We start from the raw sequence: 9,634 nt of genomic DNA, 5'->3' as shown, positions 1-9,634 counted from the left end.
TTGGCACAGTGAGCCAAGGCCCGCGAACCTCCGGGATACCCTGCCGCTTCCCACGCGGTGCCGCCCTGCGCCCCGCCACGTGCCTGTCGCCGCCCCGCGCATGCGCGCGCTCGCTCGCGCCAATTACCGAGTCCCGGGGCTCCGCGCCGTTCACCAGCGACTGGGGCAGGCCCGCACACTGCGCGCGTCGCCTGCAGCGGGCGCCAGGCCTAGCCTCATGTTCCCGTGCCAAAAGGCTGGTCCTTCAGCACTGCTCCTGCCTCGCAGAGCTTGTGCGTCCCGGTTAGTGGTCGGCGCGCAGCCCTTCGCCCAGCTCTCTCCATACGTGAGTCGCGGAGGCCCGACGACGCCTCGGGCCTCCCCGCCCCGGGCGACAACGCTCACAACTCCCACTTCCGGTCACTCATGTTCTGCCCTGCCCGACCCCCCAACGTCCGAGGGGACAAGAAGGCAGCGCGGGTGGCCGCCGTAGGGAGCAGGAGCCAGGGCCGAGCCCGCCCCCGTGTGGGCGGGGTCACAGCGACGGCCAAGAAAAGCCGCCCACAGCGGTGAAGTCTGGTGGCCGCGGCCTCATCACGTGACCCGGACGGGCGGAAGCGGAAGTGCCTGCCTGGAGCCCAAGCTAGGCGAGTGTACCTGGCGCTGGCAAGTCGCCGCTTGTACCAGCCATGGACTGCTACACCGCGAACTGGAACCCACTCGGGGACTCTGCTTTTTACCGGTGAGCCGCCCAGCCCTCCTGTCCACGGCCTGGTTACCCCGCTAGCTTTCTGGCTCTAGTCTTCGGGCGGAGCCGGCGGCGCGCGACCCCGCTTCTAAGGGCGGTGGGTCTGCCCTTCGCCGGCTCTCGCCCTGTATCTACGGCATAACGCGCAGCCTCCTAGGGCCGGGCCTTCCCCTGCTGCGGAGAAGGAAAATGAGGCAAACCTGGTGGTCACACAAGTAGGGGCACAGCCCAACTCAACCCCAGGGCTGTCACCCTCTGGAAGAATGCTCACATCACTCTGTGGGTGGCCGCCCTCTGGAGACAGTGAGTGCCTTATCTCTTGTCGGGAAGTGCTGCTGATGTCAGACCACTGGATGCTCCTGGGGGGGCGGGGTTGCACTGCTGCAGGTGACATTACTGATCAAGGCTAGGAGAAAGCGAACCGTCAATAAATCAGACGGCGAGTGAGCACTCCCTGCTAAGGTCAGCCCTCTCATGGGAGTTGTGGAGTCCTTAAACCACTAATCTTTCTAAATGTAGACTGGCCATATCATTACCCTAATTAGACTTTTTTGCAATACTTTCCCTTACAAAGTTCAAACTCCTTATCATATTATATCTATAATCCGGCCCCATTTGTCTCTTCAGCTTCCTCAACTGTTACCCAAAGCTGTGTTCAGTTGGGCAGAACAAGATCTCAACACACCATGATGTTTCCTGGCTCCCTGTATTTGCACCAGCCTGCAGTTCCTTCTGTGGGCACTGCCATTTCCCTCTTTACTTCACTGGAGAATTCTAGCTCATCCTTCTGGGCTTAGTTTAAGGGTTTTTTTCTGAAACCTTCCCTGATCCAATCCCAATAGAGTGACTTTCAGCTGACTTTCCTTTGGGTCTCAGTGCTAAGGTTGTTACCTATGACACATTAGGGCAATATTTATATAGGTTTCTTCTGCTAAACCAAATTCCTTGAGGGCTGAGTGCATATTTCTTGCATCCCTTTATCCCTATTATGTATTTAGAACAGTGCCTGCTACGTGCGTGCATGCTGCATGCTGAGTTGCTTCAGTTGTGTTCTACTCTGTGTGGACTGAAGCCCGTCAGGCTCCTCTATCATGGGATTCTCCAGGCAAGAATACTGGAGTGGGTTGCCATGCCCTTCTCCAGGGGATCTTCCCAATCCACGGATTGAACCCTTGTCTTCTGTGTCTCCTGCTTCAGCAGGCAGGTTCTTTACCATTAGTGCCATAAAGTTTTTTAAAAAATACTTTATTGATTGCAACTGAAGATCACAAAGAAATCACGTTGGAGTCTTACTTCAATAGAAGACAGCTGTTCATGCTAGTGAAACCATATATCATTGCTATTCACATATTAAAACTTTTCAGTGTAATTTTTGATGCATAAAATGTCAGCTCTTAACACTTCTGAAATGGACAAATGCCTTGATGCACTTTTTAGAGAACTGTTCCATTTGTCTTTTGTTTCTAATTCTTATAAATATGCCTGTACATTGTGAAAAAAAATGGCAAAAACTTAGCGTGAAGTCAGTAGGAAATAGCAGTGATTTAAATGGCAACCCACTCCAGTGTTCTTGCCTGGAGAATCCCAGGGACGGGGGAGCCTGGTGGACTGCTGTCTATGGGGTCGCACAGAGTCAGTCGGACACGACTGAAGCGACTTAGCAGCAAACTATTTTTGTGGAGAAGGGATGTCACTTGACATGGGTTGCCATGTAATTTAGTGTTTACAACACAGAATATACTTTTAAAAGTATTGACTTGTATTACTTTTGAAAATATGTGTTGCATACACAGGCTTGTTACAGTACTGAAAATGATGACCTCATTACCATAGAACTTCTGTTTATCATATGAAGTCTTAGCTTTGTTTATACACTAATAAAGTTTTAAATAAGTGTAAGTGTTGAGTGAATGCTATAGACGTGACCACTGTTGCTAGCCTACCCTAGCCTACCCTGTACTTGCAGAAAGGACTAAAAGTGTTAGCCCTACTATAGAAGATGTGTTATTCTTGGTAATGGGTGTTGAGCCTTTCTATGTACTAGACAGACATGTGTGCTCAGTCGTGTTAGACTCTTTGGGGACCCTATGAACTGTAACCCACCAGGCTTCTCTGTCCATGGAATTTTCCAGGCAAGAATACTGGAGTGGGTTGCATTTCCTACCCCAGGGGATCTTCCTGACCCAGGGATCGAACCCTGGGTATATCTCTTGCATATCCTGCATTGGCAGGTGGAGTCTTTACCGCTGTGCCACCTGGGAAACCCTTATAGGCTCTCTGCCAGAGTAAACAAAAATTTAAAGTTTAGGTGCAGATACTTGGTTTTATTTGTATTTGTGCATAGTCTTATGCCAGGACTTAAATAAATGTTCAAATAAGTGAATGAATGATAAACAGCTGTCACACATTTCAAGTTCTGTCTACGGGATAGGATTCTTTTGCATTGGAAGTGGTGTTCTGAAAAAATGACTAATTTAGGAGGGCAAGGAGAAGGAATGGTGTTGATTCTTGTGAGGCTCCAGAATTTTAGCCACTTTTATCCTAAAAACCCAATTTGGGATAATACCATTAAATAATTTTGCCCAACCCATTGCCAGGCAGAATGTATATTGGGTCAATAAAAAGACATGGGCCCTTTCTGCCCTCAGATCTTACAGCCAGCATGGAGACAGTTGGTAACCACTAATCATTCTATTGGAGAAGGCAATGGCACCCCACTCCAGTACTCTTGCCTGGAAAATCCCATGGACGGAGGAGCCTGGTAGGCTGCAGTCCATGGGGTCTCGAAGAGTCGGGCAGGACTGAGCGACTTCACTTTCACTTTTCGCTTTCATGCATTGGAGAAGGAAATGGCAACCCACTCCAGTGTTCTTGCCTGGAAAATCCCAGGGACACGGGAGCCTAGTGGGCTTCCATCTATGGGGTCGCACAGAGTCGGACACGACTGAAGCAACTTAGCAGTAGCAGCAATCATTCTATTTGGGGCTTCCCTGGTGGCTCAGTCAGTAAAGAATCTGCCTGTGATACCGGAGACCAAGGTTCAATCCCTGAGTCAGGAAGATCCCCTGGAGAAAGAAAGGGCAACCCACTCCAGTGTCTTGCCTAGAAAGTCCCATGGACAGAGGACCATGGCAGGCAACCGTCCATGGGGTCACAAAAGTTGGACATGACTTAGCAACTAAGCCACTACCACCAATGACTCTATCTGGGCTTCCCTGATGGCTCAGTGGTAAAGAATTCACCTGCAATGCAGGACACGTGGGTTTGATCCCTGGGTTGGGAAGATCCCCTGGAAGAGGAAATGGCAACCCACTCTGGTATTCTTGCCTAGAGAATCCCATGGACAGAGGAGCCTGGTGGGCTACGGTACATTGAGCCGAAAAAAATTGGGCACTACTGACCACATGAATAACTCTGTTTATTTGATCATGTGCACTGAGGTTGGGGCTTCCCTGGTGGCTCAGATATAAAGAATCTGCCTGTAATGTGGGAGACCTGGATTGAATCTCTGGGTAGGGAAAATCCCCTAAAGAAGGGACTGGTTACCCTCTCCACTATTCTTGCCTGGAGAATTCCGTGGACAGAGGAGCCTGACAAGCTAGAGTCCATATCGTCACAAAGAATCAGACATGACTGACTTAACATTTTTTCACACTTTTCACTGAGGTAAAAGATTATGTGGGACCCTCAGAAAGCATATAACAGTTTGGTAAGTGAGAGGTAAAGAAGACTTTCTGAAGTAGACAATGCCCCATCCAGAAGATAGGAAGATTTAAATGCAGGAATGGGATCTAAGAATATATACAAAGGTCCTGAGGAGGAAGAGACAGGGACACTCTGAGTGACCTAAATAGAGCCAGCGTGGCCGCAGTGTCACACTGTTGCATTTGTCCTTTGTTTCTAATTCTTATTAATATGCCTGTACATTGTGAAAAAAATTGCCAAAATTTTAAGTCAGTGAAATCAGTGGGAAATAACAGTGATTTAAACTATTTTTGTGGAAAAGGGATATAACTTGACATGGGTTGCCATGTAATTTAGTGTTTTCAACACAACATATACTTTAAAAAATATTGACTTGTATTACTTTTGAAAATACGTGTTTTTCAAAAGGCAAGGGGCCAGGACAAGAGACAGGTAAATGTCTTCTCCTAGCAGCCATACCCTGCAGGGCCTTATAGACCATTTTTATTTGAAGAACGATGGGAAGCCTAAATGAAAGGATTAATGTGATTGAATTTGCTTGTGTGTGTGTGTGTTTTAAATTCATTCTGGAGGCAATGGGAGTGGGGGGCAACTTGAAAGGCACAAGCAAGAATAGAGCCAAGGGAGACTAGGTTGTAGTCTTAGGTTAGGAGGCTCATGGACTAGACCAGGGAGAAGTTGATGGTGGTGAACACCGAGATGGAGAGAAGGGGGGCAGTCTGACAGATGGTAACAGTGGAAAATTGAAGGAGACCGTGATGAGTTGCACTTGATAGGGAGGAGGAGGAGCAGTGAATCCAGGATGACTTAGATTTGAGTCTTAAAAATAATGAGAAAGGAAGAGTGAATTCGTTGGGGAAGAGAATGAGCTTGGTACTGAATACAGTGTTTCAGGTACTTCAGAAACATCTGTATGGTGAAAGAAAGGAGACTGAAGATACTACATTTCGTACTCTTCATAGGAGAAAGGTTAGCTGTTTTAGTAGGTTTTATGTATTCATATGTTTGTTTTGCATGTATAAACATGAACTGCTAAAAAACTGTGGTGAAATACACATAATATAAAATTTACTATCTTACTCATTATAAAGGATGATCGAGGAGTGTTAAGTGTATTCACATTGTTGTGTAGCCAATCTCCACAACTTTCTCATCTTGCAAAACTGACTTATTAAATATTAACTCCTCATTCTCCCCTTGCCCCAGCCCTGGCAGCCACCATTCTGTTTTGTGTTTCCATAAATTTGACTACTCTAGATAGCTTGTGTAAGTGAAATCATAACAGTATTTGCTTTCTTGTGGCTGGCTTAGTTCATTAGCATACTGCCATCAAGATTCATCCGTGTTGTAGAATGTATCGGAATTACCTTTTTAAGACTGAATAACATTCTAATGTATGTATACACCACATTTTATCTGTGCATTCATCTGTCAGTGGACACTTGGGTTACTTCCGCCTGGTGGCTATTGTGAATAATGCTGCTATGAACAATGGTGTGTGAATATCTCTTTGAGATCCTATTTTCACCCAGAAATGGAATTTCTGGATCATATGGTAATTCGGTGTTTAATATTTTGAGGAACTATTCTGTTTTCCATGACAACTGCACCATTTTACATTTCCAGAAACAATGCACAAGGATACTGTAGTAGTATTTTTTTGTCTTTTAAATTATTCGTTTATTTTTGGTATGCTAGGTCTTTGTTGCTGTGCATGGGCTTTCTCTAGTTGCAGCAAGCAGGGGCTGCTCTTTATTGTGATGCACAGGCTTCTCAATGTAGTGGCTTTTTTTGTTGCAGAGCACAGGTCTAGGGCGCTTGGGCTCAGTGTAGTTGTGATGCACAGGCTTAGTTGCTCTGTGGCGGGTGGAGTCTTCCTGGACCAGGGATCAAACCCACATACCCTCCATTGGTAGATGGGTTCCTTTCCCACTGGACCACCAGAAAAGTCCAGTAGTATTTCTTTTTAAGGCAGTCTGGAATCAAGGGGTTATAAAGAATCCATACACCTGCCAGTGCAGGAGACATGCTTCAATCCCTGGGTCAGGAAAATCCTCTGGAGAAGGAAATTGCAACCCACTCCAATATTCCCAGTATTTTTGGGAAATCCTATGGACACAGGAACCTGGCAGGTTACAGTCCATGGGGTTGCAAAGAGTCAGGCATGACTTACCGACTGAACAACAACGAAGGTGGTCTCTCTTCAGGGCCTGGGCATTTTTGAATTGATGGAATATTCCCCATGCTAAACCTAATGTGTTTCTTCCTCCTCAGTGTTCTGATAGCCCAGCCTGGAGAGGCTGGAGATCATCTGTTTTCACACAGCTCTTCTCTTACTGCACTGAGTCATGCTTTTCCAGCAGTTCAGCTGCACTGCAGCAGGGATTTTGGCAGTGCTTCATGGAGGGGCTGGGATTGAAACCTACCCCGCTGACAAAGGTTGTCTAGTCAAAGCTATGGTTTTTCCAGTAGTCATGTACAGATGTGAGAGTTGAACCATAAAGAAGGTTGAGTGCTGAAGAATTGAGGCTTTTGAACTGTGGTGCTGGAGAAGACTCTCTTGAGAGTCCCTTGGACTGCAAGGAGATCAAACCAGTCAATCCTAAAGGAAATCAACCCCGAATATTCATTGGAAGGACTGATGCTGAAGCTGAAGCTCCAATACTTTGGCCACCTGATGCAAAGAGCTGACTCATTGGAAAAGACCTAATGCTGGTAAGGATTAAAGGCAAAGAAGAGGATGAGATGGTTAGATAGCATAACCAACTCAATGAACATGAATTTGAGCAAGCTCTGGGAGACAGTGAAGGACAGGGAAGCCTCGCACGCTGTAGTCCATGGGGTCACAAAGAGTTGGACACAACATAGTGACTAAACAACAGGACCTGCTTTAGTGATTTTCTGGTATTCAAATCCAGGGTTCATTTACTGCTACTATGGGAATTTCCACTTCCAGGACCTGCAGGTAGAAGAGGAATATGTAGCTGGCTTTCCTCACTGAAAATATGACCTATCCTTACAAAGTTCTCACTTCTAGACTTTTCTGAGATGCTGTTCTCTCTGCTGCTCTCAGTCTGCCCATCTGTACCCCATGCCAACCTTATGGCATAGCTTGAGTCACCTCACTGTCCCTGAGAAGCCTTCTTTACCTTGAAGGCTTGAGGAGGTGGCCTGTACTTTGTTGCTCTTCACTCCCAGAGCCTTACTCCTGCACCCCTGCACCTCTTTCCCACTCCAGTCTATGTCGATGCTAATGTCCTAGCCTGCAACTGAAGGCTCCTTGATCCCTCTGCCCAGTTGCTGACTTCACCTCGTGCTTCCCAGAGAGCTGAAAGTCATGGCCTAGAAGGGCCTAGGCTTCCCTGACAAAATCTGCCTGTTGTGTTCCCAGCCTGCTGAGGAGATATGCCCCACCTCCCTGTCTTCTGAGAAACCATGTGCTGTCTACCCGCTCTCATGTTGCCTCAGGTTTCTCTAGCCACTCTTGCATAGGACTCCCTGCATCAGGTCACCAAAGGTGCTGCTGCATGTAGCTTCCTAGGGCAGATCTCTGTTGTCTCTGGCGTGGGTCCTTTGAATTTGATGTGTACTTTAATAAGCAGCCAGGTGTTTTTCAGTGTAGAAGACCTCTATATTGTTTTCCACCATCCCTACCCACAAGGGCTCTATCAGATCTCAACTACTATATTCAAATCTCCCCAGCCTAACAGAAAATAAAGTTCCCTATTCAAAAAACCAACAAATCCCTTTTCACCTCACCAAGGGTCTGGAAACTGCCATCTATATTCACTTCCACTTTCTCTCTTCCCACCAACCACTCACTCAGATAACCATGATGGTGTGATCACTCACCTAGAGCCAGACATCCTGGAATGTGAAGTCAAGTGGGGCTTAGGAAGCATCACTATGAACAAAGCTAGTGGAGGTGATGGATTCCCAGTTGAGCTATTTCAAATCCTAAAAGACGATGCTGTGAAAGTGCTACACTCAATATGCCAGCAAATCTGGAAAACTCAGCAGTGGCCACAGGACTGGAAAAGGCCAGTTTTCATTCCAATCCCTAAGAAAGGCAATGCCAAAGACTGCTCAAACTACCACACAATTTATTCATCTCACATGCCTGTAAAGTAATGCTCAAAATTCTCTAAGCCAGGCTTCAGCAGTATGTGAATTGTGAACTTGCAGATGTTCAAGCTGGTTTTAGAAAAGGCAGAGGAACCAGAGATCAAATTGCCAACGTCCACTGGATCGTAGAAAAAGGAATAGAGTTCCAGAAAAACATCTATTTCTGCTTTATTGACTATGCCAAAGCCTTTGACTGTGTGGATCACCACAAACTGTGGAAAATTCTGAAAGAGATGGGAATACCAGATCACCTGACCTGCCTCTTGAGAAATCTGTATGCAGGTCAGGAAGCAACAGTTAGAACTGGACATGGAGCAGCAGACTGGTTCCAAATAGGAAAAGGAGTATGTCAAGGCTGTATATTGTCACCCTGCTTATTTAACTTATATGCAGACTACATCATGAGAAACGCTGGGCTAGATGAAGCACAAGCTGGAATCATGATTGCCAGGAGAAATATCAATAACCTCAGATGTGCAGGTGATACCATCCTTATTGCAGAAACTGAAGAATTAAAGAGCCTCTTGATGAAAGTGAAAGAGGAGAGTGAAAAAGTTGGTCTAAAATTCAACATTCAGAAAACTAAGATCATGGCATCCAGCCCCATCACTTCATGGCAGTTAGATGGGGAAACAGTGGAAACAGTGGCAGACTTTATTTTTTGGGGCTCCAAAATCACTGCAGATGGTGACTGCAGCCATGAAATTAAAAGACGCTTAAACTCCTTGGCAGGAAAATTATGACCAACCTAGACAGCATATTAAAAAGCAGAGACATTACTTTGCCAACAAAGGTCCATCTAGTCAAGGCTATGGTTTTTCCAGTAGTCATATATGTATGTGAGAGTTGGACTATAAAGAAAGCTGATTGCTAAAGAATTGATGCTTTTGAACTGCGATGTTAGAGAAGACTCCTGAGAGTCCCTTGGATTGCAAGGAGATCAAGCTAGTCCATCCTAAAGGAAATCAGTCCTGAATATTCATTGGAAAGACTGATGCTGAAACTCCAGTACTTTGGCCACCTGATGCAAAGAACTGACTCGTTGGAAAAGTCCCTGATACTGGAAAAGATTAAAAG

General features: G+C 46.2%; 2 protein-coding genes across 4 annotated transcripts in view; one reads left to right on the top strand and one right to left on the bottom strand.

Moving 5' to 3' along the window:
* PCED1A (PC-esterase domain containing 1A) overlaps positions 1–564 on the bottom strand; it is a 5,560-nt gene extending 4,996 nt beyond the window's left edge. The window contains exon 1 of one of the 3 annotated variants that reach the window (XM_010836510.1): positions 128–564. The gene's annotated coding sequence lies outside the window, so the exon portion shown is untranslated. The remainder of the gene's footprint in view (positions 1–127) is intronic. The other 2 variants (XM_010836509.1, XM_010836511.1) reach the window with 2 other exon arrangements.
* Positions 565–581: 17 nt separating this feature from the next.
* VPS16 (vacuolar protein sorting 16 homolog (S. cerevisiae)) overlaps positions 582–9,634 on the top strand; it is a 28,559-nt gene continuing 19,506 nt past the window's right edge. The window contains exon 1 of the mRNA XM_010836512.1: positions 582–721. Coding sequence (XP_010834814.1) covers positions 669–721 — 53 coding nt within the window. The 5' untranslated portion in view covers positions 582–668. The remainder of the gene's footprint in view (positions 722–9,634) is intronic.

This window comes from Bison bison, unplaced genomic scaffold (genome assembly GCF_000754665.1).
Source record: "Bison bison bison isolate TAMUID 2011002044 unplaced genomic scaffold, Bison_UMD1.0 scf7180017864063, whole genome shotgun sequence".
NCBI lineage: Eukaryota > Metazoa > Chordata > Mammalia > Artiodactyla > Bovidae > Bison > Bison bison.
Note: the sequence above shows the minus strand (reverse complement) of the source record. Positions and strands in the feature narration are given on the sequence as shown.